The following is a 23,852-nucleotide window of genomic DNA, read 5'->3' as shown; positions in this document are numbered from 1 at the left end:
CTTGCTATTGTGTGTAGATTGCCACCTGGGATCACTCTTTGCCACGTGGTATCACTCTGCTTTAATTACAACACAGCTTGTCACTGCTCCCTAACTTCTTAGGAAGGCTGAGAGCCCTTAGCAGAGATGGGAAAATGAACCAAACATTTGTTAGCAGTTTCCCTCTGGGCTAAACGGTCTATACCTCACCCAGAATTTCCCCACTGAATGAGACCTTCTACAAATAGTAATGAGTCTTTTGGACTTGTCTTATATTGCTGTGCTAGAAGAGCTCAGTCAATCATACTTAATCATTATAAGATGTTGCTGTCACTGTGTACAGTACTCTACTTCTGCTCATTTTACTCAATATCAATTACGTTTCCAGGTTTTCCTGAATTCCATCTGCTCATCATTTCTTATAGTAATATTTCATTACACCCACATACCACAGCTTGTTCAGCCATTTCTCCAATTGATGGACATTTTCTCAATTTCCAATTCTTTGCTACCACAAAAAGAGCTATGATAAATATTTTGGTACATGCAGATGTTTTCCCTTTTTTATGATCTCTTTGGGTCAAAGACCCGAATCAAAGGTTATACATAGTTTGATTGCCCTTTGGTCATAGTTCCAAATTGCTCTCTAGCATAATGGAATCAGGTCACAACTTCACCAACAATGCCTTAGGTTTCACATCTCCATTGATTTTCCCTTTTTTCTCATATTAGTCAATCTGATAAGCATGAAGTGTTACCTCACAATTGTTTCAATTTTCATTTCCTTCATCAAAAATTAGAACTTTTTTCATATGATTATATATAACTTTAATTTCTTTATCTGAAAACTGCCTGTTTCTATCTTTTGACTGAGGATTCACTAGGGGGAATTACTTGAATTATTATAAATTTGATTCAGTTCTCAGAGAGGCTTTTCTTCTAATTTTGGTTGCATTTGGTTTTGTTTTTGTAAAAGTTTTTTAATTTAATATAATCAAATTTATACATTTTATATTTTTTAATGTTCCCTAGTGTAGTGTTCTTGGTGGTTTTCTGGAGGTCTTGGAGCAGAGCAGCCTTCTTTTTAGTTGAGTAATCAGCACAAGAATAGCCAGGTGTTAAAGTCCAAATTCTTTATTGTCTCCTTGCTTGAGGCTGAGCAGCTTTCTGGAGAGCCTTTCAGACCAGCCTTGATCTTAGTCGGGGAAGTGTGGGAGGCCAGCTACCATGATGGTGTGAGATGAAATGAATCTATCTCTGAGTCCCACCCTGGCTGAGTTTGTCCCAGCTTATATGCTCTATTACAGTTAAATCCATTCATCACACTGAGTATAAACCAATCATTATATCACTAGGGAATCATTATTTGTTGTAAGATTAAATCAATCATACTGAACTAGAGAACTATTAATCACCATGCTACACTAGATAACCATTGTCTTATCAATTCTATTTAATTAGCATCTTGTAAGAATCCTTGTTTCAAGTTCAGAGTTGTGGCCCATAACATCTACTACTTTCTTTTGTTTTAGAACATAGGTGGTCATGCCCTCCCTGACTTCTCAGAGAGGTGAGAACCCCCCAAAAAGGAGGTTATCACCCCCTCCCTGACATCTCAGGAAGGAAGATGTAAACACCAAAGGAAATGTAACATCAAACCACATTAGCAGGTTTCTGAAAAGTCTTACTGGAAACAGGTATACATAAATCCATCAACATGGGAGGTATTATGTAACAAACAACATGAATCAACATGAGGAATTATACATGTTCATAAGTCCTAGAAATAGTATAAAACCAATCTATTGTCCATTACTTCATGTGTCAGAGAATCCAATGATTCCTGCAGATTTTGAAGTCCTGTATCAAGCTTATCATGTCTCAGGGGATTGAATGATTCCTGCTGGTTTTGAAGTTCTGCAATAGCCTTATCAACAATTTTTTTTTAATCTCAGGAAATCCAATGATTCCTGCTGGTTTTGAAATTCTGTAACAGTCTCATTATCAGCCATGCTCTTTCAGTGTCAGATATTTCTTAGGTCTTCTCCTTTGTTTCGAAGTTTTTCTCTGTTTCTGTCTCTCTTCAATAGACAAGGTGAATATGGCTCTAATTGGTGCCCAATCTGATTCCTTCTCCATCTGTAGAGATACAAGCAAACCCTCTCCCTGAAGCAGTTAACCTATCTGGTCCCTTCCATTAACCACTCTCTGGATCTCTCCACGTAACCTGGCAATTATCTAAAGATAGTGGAACTGCTTGCACTGGACACTGCTTTTCTGGTGGGGTTTTATAACCCCACTGCTGGAGCCAGTTTCTTTGTCAAAAATTTAAAACATTAATAGTATAGAGAGCTAAATTTAGAAGTTCTCTAGAGTTACCTGTGGCTCCCACTTTCTTTTGTTTTTGGAGAAACATCTTGATGTCTCTGTTTCCCCTCTCTACTATTGCCTGATTTTGAGGATTAAAAGGTATGCCAGTGGTGTGTAAAATTTTATATGGTGCATAAAAGTGTGCAAAATTAGAAGTATATGCCGGTACATCATCTGTTTTTATTGCTTGTGGCACACCTATAATTGCAAAAGCTTGTATAAGGAATTCAGTGACCACTCGGGCTGTCTCTTTTGCTGCTGGTATTGCAAAAGTCAATCCTAAAAAGGTGTCTACCATATCGTGGATAAAAGACAGATGACCAAAAGATTTATAATGGGTCACATCCATTTGCCAAATTTCACTGGGTCTCAAACCATGAGAGTTCTTCCCTGGAGGCAGTGTAGGAGCATGGAAAGGAAGGCAACCTATACAGGCTTTTACTATGTTCCTAGCTTCCTCTTTTGTTACCCAAATTGTAAATGTAAAGCTCGAGCCGCCTGATGATATTTAGAATGAGATTCTTGGGCTTCGTGAAATAAAGGAGTATTGGCTAACATTGTTAGGAGGCTATCTGCCTTTGAATTACCATCAAAAATAGGACCTGGAAGTCCAGGTAGAAAGAGTGGACATGCAAGATAAATCTTATCTGGATGCTTTCACACTTGCTATTGAAGTTCCTTAAAGAGCTGGTATATTAGAAGCAGCAAATTTTATTTGGGCTATGGCAATTGTTTGTACACACCTACTGAATAGACCAAATCAGATATTATGTTTTTATCTCCTGGATAATAAGTAAGAGCTAGCATGATTGCATATGACTCATTCTGCTGAGTGGACTGAAAAGGAGTTCTGACTACTCTATAGTTAAGTCAAAAGAGTATATAGCACAAATATTATGTTTGGATGCATCTGCAAAGATAATGGGTCCCTTAAGAGAAACCTTAGAAACCTTTTCTCAAGAATCCATTGCCAATTATGTAATAGTCTGGCTATCTTTAATGGAGACCTATGTGTAAAATTTGGAGCTGTGGCCAACAAAATTTGCCACTCTGGGATGGTTTCACAGCATACATTAATTTGTGTATTAGTATAAAATGTATATATCTTGTCAGGTCTTATCCCAGATAATTGTACGGCTTGTTTAATGATCTTTAATAAAATTCCAGCCACAAGCACTAGGTAAGGGGTAAGGCTCTGGTTGTGCTGGGAGGTTCACCCACTCTATCACATTGTCTCCTTGATGAAGGACTGCTGTGGGTGCCTCTTGTGTAGCAAAAATTGATATTTCCAAGGGTTTTTGAGTAACTCTTTCAACCACATTGGATAAAGCCAGTTCAACTTCTCTCAAAGCCTCTTGAGCTTCTTTTGTAAGCTGATGTGGTGAATTTAAAGTGTCTCCCTTTAAAATGTCATATAATGGTTGTAGTTGATTGGTAGTTAAGTCTATCACTGGACACATCCATTGGATATCTCCTATTAACTTTTCAAAGTAATTTAAGATGTTCAACATCTCTGTTCTTAAAGTTTTTGTACTGTAAGTACCTTAGGATATACTTCATAATGTAAATATTGAAAAAGAGCATGTCTTTGAATTTTTTCTGCAGCTATATGCAATTTGTAGTTCCTTAGTGTTTCTGTGGTCTTTTGTAAACTTGCTTGTAAACATTTGCACCTCACTAGCACATATCAAGATATCTTCCATGTAATGTAACAATATAGCTTTTAGAAATGCTTTTCTTACTGGAGTAAGAGCAGCAGCAACATACATTTGACACATAGTAGGGCTATTTTTCATTTCCTGGGGCAAAACTGTCCACTCATATTTTTTATAGGGCTCAGCTAAATTAATGCTGGGCACAGAAAAGGCAAATCTTTTCATATCCTCCTTATCTAGAGGGGTAGAATAGAAATAATCCTTAATGTCTATAACCCAAAGCCGCCATACTCTAGGCAATTGAGTAGGAGATGGAAGTCCAGGCTGAAGAGTTCCCATAGTTTCTATCTGTTCATTTACTTTTCTTAAATCAATCAACCTCCATTTTCCAGAATTCTTTTTTTTTACAACAAATACAGGGGAATTCCAAGGACTTAGAGAAGGTTGTAAGTGTCCTTGGTCAAGTTGCTCTTGCACCATATGTACTAACATGTTCTACCCAGATTGGTGTATCAGTTTTCCATTGAATAAGAACAGGTGAGAGTGCAGGTAGGCCTTCAACAGCAGTCCTGCTAACTGTGTATTTCCCTCTTTATTTTTTCATTGTTTTTTCTCTTTCATCTTTCACCGTGTTTCTCCTCACTAGTTTTTTTCTTTTGATGACTATCTCCCTCAATATGTCCTCCCTTCTTTTAGCTCCCTTCCCTTTTCTTTTCCCCTTTTCCTCCTAGTTCCCTACAGGATAAGAAACACTTCTTTACCCACCTCAATGTGTTGTTTCCTCTTGCAGGCAAAGTCAGTGAGAGTAAAATTCAAATAATCTTCACTCATTCCCATCCTGCTATTAAATCCTATGTAATCCTATGTTTCCTTGATATTTGAATTGTTTCTTTCTGCCTATTTGCAAAATTTTCTTCTTTATTTTCTGATAATTCTGGAATTTGGCTATAATATTCATTGGAATTTTCATTTTGGAATCTCTTTAAGGAGGAAAAAATAACTATTTTGTCCTCTGGTTCTTGATAATTTCTTGGAAGAAGTAATCCAGACTTAATTTTTTGATCATGCCTTTCAGGTGGTCCATAGTTCTTAAATTATCTCTCCAGGATTGTTTTTCAGGTCACTTGTTTTTCCAAAGAGACATTTTACATTTTCTCTTACTTTTTCATTCTTTTGATTTTGTTTGACTGATTCTTGATATTTCACAAAGATGTTAGCTTTCACTTGCTAATGCCACTTTTTAAGGAATTATTTTCTTCAATTAGCTCTTTTAACCTTTTTTTCCATTTGGCCCATTCTATTTTTAAAATTTTTGCTCCCAATGGGTTCTTCCCTCATTTGGTCAATTCTATTTTTTAAAGAAGTTATTTTCTTCAGCTAATTCTTGTGCTCCTTTTCTAAGCTGTTGACTTTTTTAATTTTCAAAATTCTCCTGCTTAACTGTCATTCTTCTTCCCAATTTTTCTTCTGTAGCTCTTAGTCTCTTAGTTGATTTTTTAAATCCTTCTTGAGTTCTTCCAAGAGGACTTTTTGGGCTTGAGACTAATTTATCTTCCTCTTTGAGGCTTCATAAATAGTCATTTTGTCATTGTTTTCCTCTTCTGAGTTTGTATTTTGGTCTTCCCTGTCACTATAGTAGCTTTCTACGATTAGACTATGGTTAGAGCTTTTTTTTTTCTTTTCTTTTTTTTTTTTTTTTTTGCTTAATTTTAAAAAGTTGAGCTCACAACTCTTTGAGTACAGAGGATACTGATCACTGGCTTTCTGTGCAAGGTCCCTGGGGCTGGCAGCTCATCCATTGTACTAGGAATAGAAGCCTCACAGATGGCCTGCTGTGTCACTAGCTTGCTGAGTCTAGACTATGGGGTCTCAGTTGCTGAATTTCCCATTGGTTTGTTTGGATACTGCAGAGCAGGGCTGCACTACCTTTTTTACCCAAGTGAAACAGGCCTTTCCTGAAGTTCTAAGTTATCTTGGGTTAGGAAATTGATTAAATGTCTTTTTGTTGCTTCAAAAGCCTTTAAAAGCTTGATTTAACATTGTTTCTGAAAGAGACTGGGGAAAACTCAGGCAAATTCCCGGCTTCTCTCTGCCATCTTACCCAAGCATCAAAAATGTGTGAGCAGAGCAGCAAGTTATATAAATAGATCCAGACATGCCATAAGAAAGAGTATTCTGATAATTAAATAGAGGAGTGGATAGAATATTGGACCTGGAGTCAGGAAGACATGAGTTCTATCATCAGATCAGTAGTAAGTCACTTGATCTCTGTTTCTGTTCCTTAGCTATAAGAGTATCTCATTTGATCACCATGATAATCTTCGGAGGTATGTGCCATTATTATCCTCATTTTACAGATGAGTAAACTGAGTCAAACAGAAGTAAAGTAACGGACTAGTAGCTAGTGGCTCAGTGGATAGAGTATGAGACCTGGAGTCAGTAAAACTCCTCTTTGTGAATTCAAATGTGTCCTCAAACACTTGCTTAGTAGTGTGATACCAGACAAATCATTTAACTCTATTTGCTTCCTTCTCCTCATCTGTAAAATAAGCTAGAGAAGGAAATGGCAAACTAGTGTCTTTTCCAAGAAAACCCAAATGAGGTCACAAAGAATCATATCAGCAACAACCAATAATTTCCTAACTCCAAGCCTAGAATTCCATTCATTGTGCCCATTGTTCTTCTCAATGCTGGTTAAACAGCACTCTTTGTTAAGTTTTGCAATATAAATGTGCTTTTTCCCCCTTTTTTTTAAATTATAGATTTTTATTTACAAGATATATGCAAGGGTAATTTTTCAGCATTGACAGTTGCAAAACCTTTTGTTCCAATTTTTCTCCTCCTTCCTCCCATCCCCTCCCCCAGATGGCAGGTAGGCCCATATATGTTAAAAATGTTAAAGTATATGTTAAATACAATGTAGTATACATGTCCATACAGTTATTTTTCTGCATAAGAAGAATCGGACTTTTCCAAATGTACAATTAACCTGTGAAGGAAATCAAAAATGCAGGCAGACAAAAATAGAGATTGGGAATTTTATATGGTGGTTCATAGTCATCTCCCAGAGTTCTTTCGTTGGGTGTAGCTGGTTCAATTCATTACTGTTCTATTGGAACTGATTTGGTTCATCTCATTGTTGAAGAGGCCACATCCATCAGAATTGATCATCATATAGTATTGTTGTTGAAGTATATAATGATCTCCTTGTCCTGCTCAAATAAATGTGCTTTTAATCTGAAGTTTAATAGGCAGATCTTTACTTATGGACCAACATGACTATCCTCTAAACTCAGTGGGAGTCTTGTAGAGTATTTTAATCAGTCTGCCAAAATCAGGTATAGATAAAATTAAATTGATTTATTTGTTGAGTGTGATTATTTAATGTAATTTATTACAATATCAACATTTATTAAAGATCTCCTCTGTGCTATACATTGGGGATAAAAAGAGAGAAGTGAAACAGCTCTTGTCCTCAAGGTATTCCCCCCCAAAATCATTCTAAATTCAGCACATTTGCTGATGAATTTTTCTCTCTGGCAATAATTATATGTTAGATTCATTTATTTATGTCATTTCCAGGTTGAGATAATAAAATCATATCAACAGCAACATCGTGTGATGATGTGTGTCTTCCTCTTTTTTATACTATTTGAAGACATGCCTTAAGTGCATTTCCACAATAATAGTTAATGGTGGTCTCATGTTGTTTATATTCTTTAGCACTGCAGTTTCTTTTGCTCATTTTGATGTTAGCAATAATGTAATAAAGCAGGTTTTGAATAAGCACTAATAACCTGAGATCCATAAAAATATCCAATAGAAACATCCATTAGAAACATACAATCTTGTCGATGGAGTCAAAGGCTAATTAATGTTTTATTTATTTGGTAAGGGAAGTCACAAATAGACAACAGAGTAATATTTTGAGTTAGAGAATATTCCACTCCAAGAACTGATTGATGGAACTGAGAATGTTGAGCCTGGAGAAAAAATGCATACAATAAGCTGTCTTTGAGCATTTGAGTGATTGTCCTGTGAAAAAGGATTTGAGTTTGTTCTGCTTGGCTAGGCAACATAAGAAGGAGCAATGGATGGAAGGTACAAAGAGGCAGATTTAGATTTTAGGAAAAGGAAGGAAAGAAAAAATGAAGGAGGGAGAAAGGAAATTTTCTAACAGGGGTATTTGAATGTGAAATGTACTTCTTTAGTAGACAATAACATCTCCACTACTAAATATCTTCAGGCAGAGTCTAGTTAACTTCACATCAAGAATATTTTTGACAGAATTCTTCTTCACTACAAACTGAACTAATTATTTTCTTCTTCTCTACATATGATATTCTATAACAGCCATTTCTCTGACTGCCCAGGAAGAGAGAGAGAAGGCATGACTAATTTACTCTTGGTTATAATCTGTTGGTATAAATTAGTGATCCTAGAGATTCATTATGGAATCAAGGATTGTTTATAGGCTAGATCTGTGATTTCATGGATATAGGAAGCTCCCAGATGGGAATACTGTCTCCCATGGAATTAGCTCATTATAACTCATATTACTCCTTAAATTTACAAAATTACTTCCTTACAATAACTCATAATTATTTTACAATTATTTTAAGTAATTCTAGTATTATATACCCATTAGACAGAAGGGTAAACAAATCCCTGGAGGAAAAAAAAAGGCAAGTGAATTGTCCTTGGTTACACAGCTAGCAAATGCTGGAAGTGGACTCAAGGTTAGATGCTAATGGTTCCAAGTCTAGTCCACATCCAGTTTACCATGTTGCCTCCAAGGAGACATCTTTAATCCATGATTTTCTCATTTTCCACAATCTCTCTTTTCCAGTAATATGTGTGATCATATAGCAATTTTGACTCTCAAAATAAATCCTAGTAAGAAATGCCCATGTTTCAACTTGATCTAGAAGTATTTATCTCAAAGACAGGGATAGAATATAATAAACCAACATTAGTTGGTCCACTGGTTAGAGACATAAGCAAAATTCCTCTAAATCTATCTGACTACCATTTAGCATTATGATTCTCCCAAAAAATAAGTCAGTCTGACTGGGGTGAATTTCTTCATTCAGGCAATTGTCTTAGGGTAAAGAAAAAGAACTCAAAGGAAAGGTAGCATTCTAATTCTGAGCTTCTATTGAAGCTTTGGCAAAATCTAATATTCAAGACTAATATGATTGTATTAGTCAATGGATACTTAGAAAACAAAGTTCAGAAGACCATCACATTGTAAGATATGTAAAATATGCCAGGTTGGTCTTGTCAGGAACTTGGACCAGGACTTGGTGGAATACGTTTTATTATTATTATTATTATTTGAATCAACTAGGTAAAAAAAAAATTGACCTTCCAGGGGCAGCTAGATAGCACATTGGATAGGGCACCGGCTCTGAAGTCAGAGGACCTGACTTCAAAACTGGTCTCAGACACTTAACACTTCCTAGCTTTGTGATCCTGGGCAAGTCACTTAACCTCAATTGCCTCAGGGAAAAAAAATTGAAATAACCTGTTAACAGATAAGTATGACTGCTTTCTCCCTTTTATTTTCCAAAATTTCTTTGATTGCATGAGGAAAGGATCTGAAATTTTAGACAATGAGAAATATTTTCCTCCTAAAAGTCAGACCAATTGTAAACAGTTATTAAAAACAGAAATGAAGGAAATAATGTCATGTTCTTTGCAGCTGCTTCCCCAGTTTAATACCTGCTAGCCTAGATGGTTAGTCACAAAACTCACATTGTTTACTAAAATCCAAAGATTTTTTTCTAGACAAACTATTGGCCAATCCTATTATCCCATGTGCTTGTGAAGCCCATTTTTTCAAGACACATATAAGATTTGTAAATTTATCACTATTAAATTCAACCCTATGTTATAATGAGTTAAAATCTTGTTTGGAGACTTATTGTCATCCAGTGTGTTAACTATCCCTTTCAACTTTGTATCGCTGGCAAATTTCATACACAACTCTTAATTCAAGCCATTGACATAAGTGTTAAACAGCACTGCTCACCACCTTTTAAGCTCTCAGCAAAGCTTTTATGAGTACTCTTTGAATTTGATAATTTAGCCAACTTTGAAGCTACCCAGTTATACTGTTGCCTGACAGGCATTTCTCCCTTTCCCATAAGAAGAGAATGAAATATTTAGCAAATGTTCCACTAAAATCTAAGTAGACTATATCTGTAGTATTAACCTGGTATATCAATTTAGTATTCCTTTCAAAGAAGGAAAGATTAATCTGGCATAACATATTATTGATGAAACTGTGCTTATTCCTCATGATCAATATTTCCTTTATAAAACTTTCACTTAACATCTCTTTAGTATTTATTAATTTCCTTATTTGTTGCTTTGTTTGGCCTGGACTTATAATTTCATCAATGTAGGGAATTCTAAGTGAAGAAAGCATGAAGGTTATTACATTAGATTGTTTCTGGGAGCACCAAGTTACCTACCCATGATTATTATTGCTGTTATGTGGCAGACATAGGACTTGAACCCTCTTTTACAGATTTAGTAACTAATCCTCTGTCTCCTGTTACACAGAATATTCTGTCTCTAAGTTTGGAATCCTATAATTTTTCCAGAAATTTGTTATTTTGCATGGGCTATAAATTGTAGATTATACAAACAATTTGTTTTATTCTATCTCTTTTTAATTCTAGAATCTTGTTAGAAATTTTTCATACTCCTTGGCCTATCAGCTGTACATTCTCTTCTCTTCCCCTTTTTGAAAACAGGGACAACTTGTGCTTTCTTCATGCTTGCAGTATTATTTTATATCATTGTTTTTCATGTTCATCCAAGTTCTCCATGATCTTTCATTTGCATTTTTACATTATTCATGGGATTCATTTTAGATTTATTATATGGACCCAGATAGATCTGAAGGAGAAAGTGAGGTTGATGACTTTGTACAGCTAATCCTCACTTAAATTCAATTCACTTGCATATCATGGCATTACTTCCTGACATTATGGTCCTCTGATAATGAAGGGCAAAAAGGGAAAAGGACCCACATGTGCAAAAATGTTTGTGGCAGCCCTTTTTGTAGTGGCAAGGAACTGGAAACTAAGCGGATGCCCATTATTTGATGAATGGCTGAATAAGTTATGGTATATAAAGGCAATTGGAATATTACTGTTTTATAAGAAATTATGAACAGGCTGATTTCAGAAAAGCCTGAAAAGACTTACATGAAATGTGAGTGAAGTGAGCAGAACCAGGAGAACAGGAGAACCAGAACAGAAACAAGAATATATGATTAACTGTGATGGACTTAGCTCTTCTCAAGCCAATTCCAATAGACTTGCATAGAAAGTGCCACTCACATACAGAGAGAGAACTATGGATACTGAATATACTCACTCATATTAAATAGGGCTAAATGACTTGCCCAGGGTTACATAACCAGTAAGTATCTGAGGCTAAATTTTAACTCCTATCTTCCTGACTCCAGATCTGTTGTTCTACTAAGCCATCTAGCTTGATTTCTAGCTTCTTGAAAAGGTTGACTTCTAGATTCATATAGCTGCAGTAAAGTCTAATCAACCACCAAATTAATTCATAATTTTGTATGTTATTTTATGCATGTACTTGTTGTCTCCTCTGATATAATTCAAATTTTTTAAATATTCAGATTATCTCTGTATCGCTAGGGCCTAGCACAATATCTGTAACATGGTTGTCCCTTAATGTGACTCCCTAATAGAGCCATTCTATGAATAGCCAGTACAATAGAAATTCTAACATCTTGTATATTTGCAAATGTGCTTGCTTATATGTGTCCACATGGTAATGCAGAACTTGATTGTTAAAAATTCATGACATTTCCCCCAATTAAACAAGTTATTCTAGTATAATAGTATAGAAGTTCTGTGATGTATAAGATTTAGAGTCCAGAAAGATCTGGATTCAAATCCAGCCTCTGAAACATAATGAATGTATTTTACTACTCACTGATCCTTTTTAAGAGGGAATGAGAAGCAACTAATCTCTCCAGAAACTCTAGGATTATAATTGACAGAACAGTTGTTGATCTACATTGGCAGAGGGAATTTCCTCACTGATAAATCCCTGTACAAGTGAAAACACAGGCCTAGCCCTACCCCTAGCCTCCTACCCCCCAAAATAAATAGTTACTTATTTCAATAATAAAATAATTAACCTTTACAGAACTAATTTATTTCAATGGTTATTCACATTTTTAGAAAAATATTAAGACAGTTACTAAAACAGAAATGTGAAAGTTAAGACAGATTTTCTCTCTTTCTCTCTCCCTTTATTGCTGCATCTAAAGTTCTTTATTAGTTCTAATCTTCATTGTATAGAGCAGAAAGCATTTTTTTAACTCAAGTAGATAAACCATATTTTAATTAAAATTTAATCTACATTCCAGATTGAGTGTTATAAACTAAAGTTGAAATATGTCATATTTGAAATCCTTTTATTTACCTTCAGAATTAACGTTTTAAGTCCTGGTAATTTTTTAATGCAAATTTGCTTAAAATATTGTACAGATTATTTTTAATACTTTCCCCAAAATGAAATGCTATTGACATTTTTTAAAATTATGAGTTAAATTATAACATTGTTTTGTTTTGTTTTATTTTTTGACTTCTCTGACCATTTTTTCTGTCATTCAAATCACTCTCCCTAATCAAATAGTTTGGGAAGTTGATTTTTTTTAAAGCATAAAATGTGTATTTGTTGTATTTGTGTGTGTGTGTGTGTGTGTGTGTGTGTGTGTGTGTGTGTTTGTGTGTGTGATAAATTGTTAAACTTCTTGGTTGTCTTCCACTCTGTTCTTTCTCTGATTCCTTTCTTGGATTCATCTATAATCAACATCCCTAAAAGTCAGTTCCCAAAACCTCTGTCCTGGTCCCTTTGCTCTCTATACTGTCTCAGCTGATGACTTCACAACCCTATAGATTTAATTCTTGTAACTCTGCAGATGGCTTCCAATTTTTTTTTATCCTATCCTGATTTCTTTCCTAAATTCTAGTTCTGAGTACAATACAAAGTGTTATTTGGGCATTTTGCACATCAAAAAACAATCAAAGCCTACTTTTGATTGAGTGTGGTTTGATGAAAACAAATGGAATTAAGATGAGCATCTATGATTCATTTTTTTATTTATTTTTCATATTTAATGTCCTCTCATTAACATATCCTTAGTAAGTAAAGAATAGTCCTACATATCTATAATAGTCTAGCAAAATAAATTCCCATATTAGTTAAACAAACAAAAATGTTTGTTTCTGTCTAGATTTGAAGTTCATCACCCCTCTGTAAGGAGGTGAGTGAAATGTTTCATCTTCAGTTTTTAAAACTCATGGTTTATCATTGCATTAATGAGTTCTAAAAGATTTCAAAGTTGTTTTTTCTTCATAATGTTATTATTATACAAATTGTTTTACTAGTTTTGCTAGCCCTAAATTCTTCCTACTTTCCTCTGAAATTCTGTTTTTAGCATTTTTTATGGGACAATTAATTCTATTCATATATGATTTTTTTGGTAACCATTTTCTAAGAAGAAGGCAGCTTATCAAATTCTACCTTTTGGCTATTGTGAAAAAAATAACTACTATGAGTATTTTTGTACATATGAGTCCTTTTCCTCTTTCTTTGATTACTTTGATCAATAGCCTTAGTAATGTTATAGCTGGGTCAAGGTTTGTGCAGGCATAGTTTGGTAACATTCTTCGATATTTATATCACATAATATCTATAATACATAATACAGTGTTCTTAGAGATTAGCAAAAAAAGTAAATCCACTTGATAGAGCTTTATGAAAACACACATACACAGTGTGCAATGTCCTTGAAGGCAGATACTAGTTTGAATTTTGTCTACATATCTTGACAGCTCTTGGAGTACCTGACTCATGGTAGTTGATTAACAATTCATCTTTATGAAATCTCTCTAATGTCTAAATGGTTATGATTGTTCTTTCTTTGGCCTATAGGAGTCTGAACTTATTGAATTAAGGGAAACTATAGAAATGTTGAAAGCTCAGAATTCTGCTGCACAGGCCGCCATTCAAGGAGCACTTAATGGCCCTGATAATCCCCCCAAAGGTATGTTTCCTCCAAATATTATTACAGGCTTTTTATAAAAATGGTAACTTTATCATTTTACAAATATGGAAATCTTAGCTGATCCTGAAAATTAGGGGGGTGATGATATTTTCATGAATTTAAGGACACATTAATATCACAATGATTGTTTGGGAATAATAAGCTATAGGTTAGTAAAATCTGTCTCAATACCTATAAATACTACCTTTTTGAAGAAAAATAACCTGTGATTGATATGTTTTTACACTGAACATTTACTGTTGTTGTTGTTGTTTTTTTTAATATATTACATTATGCAACACTTTAAACTAGCCCAATATGGTATATGAGTTACCATATAGAAATGATTGAGAGAAAAAAGCAGACATCTTTCTTACAAAATAATTTATTTTATATCATTAAATACCTGGTTTAACTGGTACCCTTAAAATAACATTCAACATTCCTTATATTCAGTTTGTTTAGGATGCATCCACTATTCAAGATGTACCTTTAAACTATAGAATAAATTAGTCCTATGGTATTACAACTGTTTAATATTTAGCAACTTTTTTCAGGGAAATTGATATGCTTTATGGGGAATTGTTATGTCATAGGTACATTTTTTTAGTACTATAATAAAGTGGCTTTTGTTCTAAATCTTGAAGCTTTAAATGGGATCCAGGAGGGATTTATGAAACCTTAATCCTTTCTCTAATACAACACGTCATGGAAATAAAACTCAGTGAAGGATTTCTTTATTCTTGGGAAAGAGGTAGTTCAATATATCAGACCTGGAAATATAAACTATAATTCCATAAAAGGTTGGAAGGGAAGAAATTAATTTAGTTCCAATAATTAAAGGAGGGAGTGTTAGGATTTAGACAGAACCAAAATTCTATCTCCATTTAGTGTCTTTCCTGTTTCTTCAAGTACTTTGGTCATGTCTCAGTATTAGAAGGATTAACAGGCCACTTAATGAATAATAAAAATATGTATACCATATTGATTTTAAATATCTGTTGTACTGATTAACAGCCCAAAAGATTGAGTGAATTGTTTGCCTACCAATAGGCTATTTCAATGATCAGGTAGATACAGCTTCATAAATTTAAATTGAAATTGGCTTTAAGTGACCATGTTTGACTTACGGACTACACATGCTTCCATTTTAAATTTCAAGAACTAAGTATCAAATAAATCTCTGACATGGGCTTACAGATGATGGTTTTCATCTTACTGAGCATATTAAGCATCTTTTAAATTTTTCCTGTTACAATTGTAATATATAAAAATAAAAATAAAAACACTACTTATTTTTAATAATCTAGGCCAGGGCTTCTTAATTATTTTCTAGTTGTGAATCCCTTCTTCCCAAGCCATATTATAAAAATAAAATATCTACATAAATAGGTATACAACTCAAACATTTACTGATAAAAAATCATAATTTTGCAACCTCCATATTCAGTTATGGGGCCATAATCCACAGTTTAGCTAGGCTCTAGACAACACTGTGACCTTTAAGTGTCACCATAATTACCATAAATAAATGGAAGTTTTTTTTTTTCACCTGGCACTTTCCTATATAGTATAAAAAGAAATCAGAGATAAATTACTAGGGCTTGGAAGATAATAAGCCTTTAATCAATGTTTGATGACTGACTGTACCTGTTACCATTAGCCATCAAGCAGTACTAAAATAACTCTTCAGATCCCTAGTCTAGTCTCTATTCTATGTGATTAGTAAAATTAAACTAAACTAAAAGGAAATGTACAAAACAAAGTAAGCTTTTACATAACAATAAGAAAAGAAATTATCATTAGTGGCTAAATGGCAAGAAATATTCATAGATCTCTTTCTTTCTTCTCTGCTTCTTCCCTTTCTCTTTTCCACCACAATCTGTTCCTTTGTGTCTCCATACTTTTCCCACTACTCCCCTTTTCTCTCATTTTTCTTTTAGATCTCCGCATTAGAAGGCAGCATTCCTCAGAAAGTGTGTCCAGTATCAACAGTGCTACAAGCCATTCCAGTATTGGCAGTGGTAATGATGCTGATTCTAAGAAAAAGAAAAAGAAAAACTGGGTAAGTTCAATTTGCCTCATAATTTATATATTGACTATGTTTCCAACATTAGGAGAACTTGATGATGTATTGGAATTCAACTGTAGCCTTAAGAGTCAAACTCCATTTATTACTAATTCAATGACCATATATCAGTATGGCCTGGTTAAAATGAAATGAGGCCTCTTCATCTACACCAATAATCAATCAGCAAATATTTGAGTGCCTGGCTATGTGCCAGGTATTAGAGCAAGTGTTTATTATAAGAAGGGAAGAAGAGAAGAGAGGAACAATCCCTTCTTTCAAGGAACTTACATTCTATGGAATGGGGTGGAGTAGGGGAGTTCCAAAGTATAGAATGATCAACTCTCTTCCACTTCATGCAAAGGTAATCTGTCACATTATCTTCTGGGACAGTCTGACTATATTCACCAAGTAAAAGTGATAGGGATAGTCAATTTGCTTCATATGGAAGGAAGGAAGAAAGAAGAAGGAAAAAAAAGAATAGAATATAGCTACTGGAGGACAAATAGTAATACATTCAGTATAATTCCAATGATCAGGAATAGTTCCAGTGCATAATACTTTGCACTGGACACACTGGACACAAACCACTGGTGAACAGAGTGATTACCTAAATGAAACTTTTTTGATGAAATCAAACACATACATATCACAGGATCTTATTGGTGTGTTTTCTATTAAATAATGAAAGACATATCTTTTTTGTTTTAAAAAAATGTTTATGCAGGTAATATTTTTAAATACTGATCAGCCTTCATTCCTTTGATTTGTAATTCCACACTCTTTCATGTTTCTGCAAGGTGAACTCTAGAGGAAGTGAGGTGAATATAAATCATGGACAATTTGGCATGCATTTATAAAAAAAAAAACCTATCTTGGCATGATTGCTATTCATTTTGGCAGTAGGCTCTTATACCCTTTTAAAAACAGATTATTTTGTATGTCTTTTCTTTGTGTCTTTTTCATTTTAATCTCGATCTATAAAGAGAGGTAATAAAGGCACTCCTGAATAAAACCATAGGGGATATCAATTTTCTTTCTGAATAGGTTGGGAATTTAAAATTTGAATAGAAAATGGCACTTAATACAGAGCAAGGTGATTTGATTTTATTAAGCCTTTTAAATTGACAATATCCGCAATGGCTGATATTTTTGTAGTGATGAGGTAATTATTTAAAACAAAATACCTTGAAGAAGCCATGGCATGGGCACTGGTCAAAGGTGCTTGATTTTAAATGAATGCTCTGACAGCCATGATGCTCATTCTGCCCTTGTCTGAAAATCCTCAATGTCTGCGCTGTGCTGGATTAATATTTTTTTAAAAGCAATACATAGTATTGGTATTAGAGATACCATGTTGCATATGTTAATTCTCTGCTTCTAAATACTGACCCCAGGCAGTGGCTAGGATGGCATCTGCAAACTAACTTCTTAAAACAGCAACAAAAAAACACTTTTTCATTATACACAGAAAAGAAGGAGAAAGCTTATGTTTCTCTTTCTTTCAGCTGAGGAGCTCATTCAAACAAGCCTTTGGGAAGAAAAAATCTACCAAGCCCCCTTCCTCGCATTCTGACATAGAAGAACTGACTGATTCATCTCTTCCATCATCACCGAAGCTGCCCCATAGCTCTGGTGACTGTGGGTCAGTATCCATGAAAGCCTTCACAATCAGATTCTGTGTAAGTCATATTCTAGATAGGCTGCTGATTGGGGGAATAAAAAAGCAATCAGCAAAATGAGGTACTGGACTTTGGACTTAGCCTTCTTTTATTTCTACTTTTTAATTCCACATCTTAATTTAAACATAAGTCAGCCCAAATTTTCCAGTATAGCAATCCCCATTTTTGGACATATTTTCATCTTCATATTCTCTTCCCACATATGACAATACATACTTTACTTTCATGTAATGGAAATGAACTGTCTCCCTGTATCTCTCCATTTTTCCCCTTTAAACCACAATCTTTGCTTCTTTCTATTTGCATTTGTCTTCTGTCTGTATAATTGTACATGGATGAAGGTCATCTCTTGTGTGGGCACCAAAGAAACGACAAAATGGCCATGTCATCTACAAGCACAGATCCCGGTAAAAGGCGTGTGGTGCATGACACTCTGTACATATCCCAAAAGCAAGCCTGAAAAATGTTTTTTTTTTTCTTCCTGAGAATCATTTGCATGTTTTCCAGAAATGAAATATTCTTTCAGTCTATTGTAGGCAGGCAATCTGCTAGTGAAAAATTTACTAAGTCTCATGTCAAATAGAAGACCTATTTTTTATCACTTACTTGATAAATGACCCCCAAGGCCCAAAAAGTCAAGACTCTGAGACATTTTTTTTATATGTAAGATGGGAGAAATAATATCATAGAGTTGCAAAGGACCTCAAAGAAAAAATAATAAAATCTAATGTTTTCCCCTGATAGAATATGAATCTGGGCATGAATGGCTTCCTTTTCTCTCATTGTACTTCCACTGCCTAGTACAATGTCTGTTGGAACTTTTTAACTGCTTATCAATTTATTAATTGAACTCTATAACATTCTTGACAAATGACCATCCATACCCTGATTAAAGATTTTCAATGTTTGGGAGATCATTACCTTACCCAGGCAATCATTCCATTTTCAGCTTTTGCTGATTGAACATTTTTCTGATAATGAGTGAAAATTTAGCTCCCTGTAACTGACACTCATTAGTTTAAATTTTTGTCTCAAAGGCCAAGCAAAACAAATTAAATTCTCCATCCGCAAATCCACATCCCCATTTTAAAACAGTGGTTGTTTTTCCACTAAGCTCATCTCTTCTCAAAGTATTAATTCTCCAAGTACTAATCCCCATTTCTTTCAAGTGATCTTCATAGGGTATGTTTTCAAATGCCTTACTACCCTATTTGCCTTCTTCAGGATGTATAACAACTTATCAGTGTCCCAATTACTATTAATTATTCTTGCCCTACTTACTTTTCAAGGTTTCTAAGGGAAAAATATTTATGAAAAGGGAATTTCTATGTAAATGGAAGTGTTTATTATTGCAGATTAATCATATAAATGAATTGTAGATATTGTGACATGGTATAGAATTGACTTGGGAGTTGATGTAGACTCAAATCTTTTCAGTGCCACTTTCAACTTGTTAAAAGTAAAAGTTGCTAGACTGGTGCTGACCTGTGTTTGAAGAACAGGTTCCTTACTTGGAACTCTTAGAACAATGAAATCACAGATGTCATTTTCTGCTAACCCCCCTCAATAAAAAAAGTTATAGATGAGAAGCCAATATGTATTGATAGAGATACTTTCCACAACGATAGTTGAAATTCTAGGACATTTCCCCTTCTCTCCAGTAAATAAAAGTATAAAAACTGACCTATACTCTCTTAGTTCTCTAATACGATTAATTTGGCTTAATTGTCAGCCTTCTCTAAATCCTGATACATCCTCAAAGTGCTGACTTAACTCATGGACCTGGAAGACAGTGGAAATGGAAGAAAAATTCTTAGGTCTTACAAAGATACTAAGACTTTAGGCATGAGTCTGGTGGTAGACAATTCTTATATAAGAAATAGATTATCATTGTTTTGAAGGTTCATCACCAGAAGTTTTGGCATTATGTCTCAGATGTCGATGGGCACAATATTACAAGATTTTTAAATATTCAGGTATATTGACCACAAAGTTATAAAATGTAGGAGTGAGAAATGCCCATACCAAAGAAATAACAGGTCATTAAATTAAGTGACCATTATTTGTTCATAATTTTTTTAGGTCTTTTCAGGCAAAGGCTGGGTGACCACTTGACTGATGTAGAGTGATTATTTTCACACAGAAGTTGAACTAAATCCTTCCAAGGTCTCTTCTAACTTTGAGAACATTCTTACAATTAGGATCATGTTCTTAGACAATTCCTTTTTCTTCTTTTTTTTTTTTTTTGAATTCTAATTGAGTAAGGGGAAAAAAAACCACTTTGTAATGATTTAATATTCATTAAAACTTTCCTGACACTAAAATGCAAAACAATTAAAAATATGAAAAGGTACATTGTCAGTTACAAAGTGAAAATAAGAATGAATTCCTTTATCTCCATAAGTAACAAAAATTATCAGTAGTCAATCACCTTCACAACATTGATGGTGTGACTGTATTGTGCTCAGGAATTAGCTGGCGCCTATAAGCCATTAAAAAAAATAAAGATTCATAAGAGGCAATGAGAATATAGAATGAGACAGCATATGATTTAGTGCTAGAACAAGTGATATGGATAGGAAGAGTTATAGGATTTAGATTTTCATTTACTTTTCTAGTGCTAGTAATGAATTTGCCCTGATGTAGTCACAGTCTCTTATCTATGAAACAAAAAATATAATTTGTTAAGACAGCTGGTTGGGAATAGGGAGAAGATACAAAGCTAAATTTTCTGGGTGTGTTGGAATTTGTGATTTTAGTCCTATTAGCATCCTCTGATGATCTGGTTCAATGAGGAAGAAAAAGCATGTGTTGCTCTTTGAAATGCCAGGTCTAACCTTTCTGCTGTTTTTGATGCTGTTGATCATTTACTACTCTTGGATAATGTATGCTTTCTTGCCTTTATTCCTTAACACTTTGCTTGTTTATCTTCTGTCTATTAAACTTCATCATAGGATCATGTGATCATAGATCTTTAAGCTAAAAAAAGGTTTTAAATGAAAAATAAATGGATAGGACAAGGACTGCCTATGTATATCTTCAAAATTAGAAACTATAAGAAGTAGCTACAGAGAATACCAACTGGTATAACCAGAAATACATAGGGGACAAAAATACAAGAAAGAAACCAGGAGCAAAACCTGTGACCCCAAAAGTCTATGAATAAATGTGCTAAATTTAGGCAGCAAATAAGAGAAATCAAAGGTACTAACACAAAGAACTTTTTAACCTTTTAGATAAAACGTTTACCTGGGGATGAAACATATAACTAGATCATAGATCTAGATGATTTTGCCTTATCCAAAAATAGCAGGACAGATAAATGGGATGTGTTGGCACATTATATTTTACAAAGTATACCCTCATGAGAAAATGGAGGAATCAGAAGGGAGAGGCGTGGTGGAGCAAATGGTGAAGCAAATTTGAGTGAAGATAATTGGATTCTAAAAAAAAACCTGGTATATATTCCATTAGTTGGGTTGTAAGAGAAAAGAAGGACACTATATTAGAGTGGAAGTGAGAGAAGGAGGCTTCAACAACCCGTCTTTTACAAAAGTATAGTTAATAACCTCAACATTTTTAGTGATAATTATTCAAAAGGTAGGGTAACCAATAAAGGTAGAATAATCAATAATATCATTAATAAAAAGATCCTGACTGCTGGGATGGGAATTATGAGAAACCTGGATAAGAGGAAGGAACCATTACTCTGGTAGACCTGGAGTAGAAAACTGGGCAATTTGACATATTTCCTAGACTTGGGAAAAGCAGATTTCCAAAGGTCTGAGGAAACTACAGGTTGGATCTTATAGGAAAAAAGTACTTCAGAGATAATTAGCCCAGAAAGGATGGGACAAGCTTGGTTTTGTATTAAAAGGTCAGCTTATTTATTTGGAAATGGAGGCAATTTGGGCTAAGTGACTTGCCAAGGATCACACAGCTAATAAATATTAGGTGTCTTGAAATCAGTCTTCCTAACTTCAGGATACATGTACCACCTAATTTCAGAATGCAAATTCTGAAGCCACAAAAATAAATTAAAATTGGAGGGAAAATTGGATTTATCAGAGAAAATAAGCATAGACAACTCTTAAGGAAATTTAGAGAAGATGAAACAAGGTCAGGAAAGAGAAAAAAAAAACTAATATGTTTTGTTCCTATTGAAAAAAATACAAAAGCTCAAAACGAACTGATCTTGTTAGGGAACCTAAGGACAATAATAATTATATTAAACATTGTCATATTGTTATATTTAGAGAAAAAGGATGATAAAGCAGGGATAAGAAGTCTGTTTGACAACAGAAGGCAGAGCAACTCATTCCTCTATTTCTGTTTCTGTTTTGGGGGGGTTTTTTGTTTTTGTTTTTGTTTTTTTTTAGCAATGAAAATGACCTTTGAAATGGAAATGTCATAACAAATCAATAACAGGGATTTAAAATTTAAGATAAGCAGGTAGCTAGCTGCTCTTAATGAATTTAAAGTCTTTTAGCTCAAATGAAGTTATAGGGAACTCAAAAGAACTTGCTGACTTTCTCTTACGGATATATGAAAGATCATGGGAAATGGAATAGGTATCAAAGAACTGAAGAGCAAATATTCCAATATTCAAAACAGGGAAGAAAAGAAATCTACAAACTTAAGGCCAACATTCTCCAATTGAAAAATGGTCAAAGGATATGAACAGACAATTCTCAGATGAAGAAATTGAAACTATTTCTAGTCATATGAAAAGATGCTCCAAGTCATTATTAATCAGAGAAATGCAAATTAAGACAACTCTAAGATACCACTACACACCTGTCAGATTGGCTAAGATGACAGGAAAAATAATGATGATTATTGAGGGGATGCGGAAAACTGGGACATTGATGCATTGTTGGTGGAGTTGTGAACAATCCAACCATTTTGGAGAGTAGTTTGGAACTATGCTCAAAAAGTTATCAAACTGTGTCATACCTTTGATCCAGCAGTGTTACTACTGGGATTATATCCCAAAGAGATTATAAAGAAGGGAAAGGGACCTGTATGTGCACGAATGTTTGTGGCAGCCCTTTTCGTAGTGGCTAAAAACTGGAAACTGAATGGATGTCCATCAGTTGGAGAATGGCTGAATAAATTGTGGTATATGAATATTATGGAATATTACTGTTCTGTAAGAAATGACCAACAGGATAATTTCAGAAAGGCCTGGAGAGACTTAACGAACTGATGCTGAGTGAAATGAGCAGGACCAGGAGATCATTATATACTTCAACAACAATACTATATGATGACCAGTTCTGATGGACCAGGCCATCCTCAGCAACAGATCAAGCAAATCATTTCTAATGGAGCAGTAATGAACTGAACTAGCTATGCCCAGAAAAAGAACTCTGGGAGATGACTAAGAACCATTACATTGAATTCCCAATCCCTATATTTATGCACACCTGCATTTTTGATTTCCTTCACAAGCTAATTGTACAATATTTCAGAGTCTGATTCTTTTTGTACAGCAAAATAACATTTTGGTCATGTACACTTATTGTGTATCTAATTTATATTTTAATATATTTAACATCTACTGGTCATCCTGCCATCTAGGGAGGGGTGGGGGTAAGAGGTGAAAAATTGGAACAAGAGGTTTGGCAATTGTTAATGCTGTAAAGTTACCCATGTATATATCCTGTAAATAAAAGGCTATTAAATTTAAAAAAAAAACAAACAAAAAAACAAACAAACAAGGCCAAGAAGCTTTACTTGAATTCTTGGAAAAAAATTCTAGAACTGATCATTATTCATATAGTTGATGAATATTTAGATTGAGAAGGATATTGTGTATTTTACCTTCTTTCTTTCTTTCTTTCTTTTTTTTTGAACAATTTTACTAAACTCATAGATGGGGAAATCCTGCACATGTAGATTTTTGGCAAAGTTTTTGATAAACTTTCTTCCACTATTTGTTTAGAGAACATGGAAAGGTGGTGTTAAATTCAAATAGAAACATTTCCCTA

The 23,852-nt window shown here is 34.3% G+C and overlaps 1 protein-coding gene across 15 annotated transcripts in view; it reads left to right on the top strand.

Annotated features, from left to right (window-relative positions):
• Window positions 1-23,852, top strand: part of NAV3 (neuron navigator 3) — a 1,064,916-nt gene that overhangs the window by 999,359 nt on the left and 41,705 nt on the right. For all 15 annotated transcript variants that reach the window (XM_031938355.1, XM_031938352.1, XM_031938354.1 and 12 more), the window contains 3 exons: window positions 13,998-14,109; window positions 16,053-16,174; window positions 17,686-17,822. In XM_031938355.1, coding sequence (XP_031794215.1) covers window positions 13,998-14,109; window positions 16,053-16,174; window positions 17,686-17,822 — 371 coding nt within the window. The remainder of the gene's footprint in view (window positions 1-13,997; window positions 14,110-16,052; window positions 16,175-17,685; window positions 17,823-23,852) is intronic.

The sequence above is a fragment of the Sarcophilus harrisii genome, chromosome 5 (genome assembly GCF_902635505.1).
Source record: "Sarcophilus harrisii chromosome 5, mSarHar1.11, whole genome shotgun sequence".
In the NCBI taxonomy this organism is placed as follows: Eukaryota; Metazoa; Chordata; class Mammalia; order Dasyuromorphia; family Dasyuridae; genus Sarcophilus; species Sarcophilus harrisii.
This window is presented reverse-complemented; position numbering and strand designations above follow the sequence as displayed.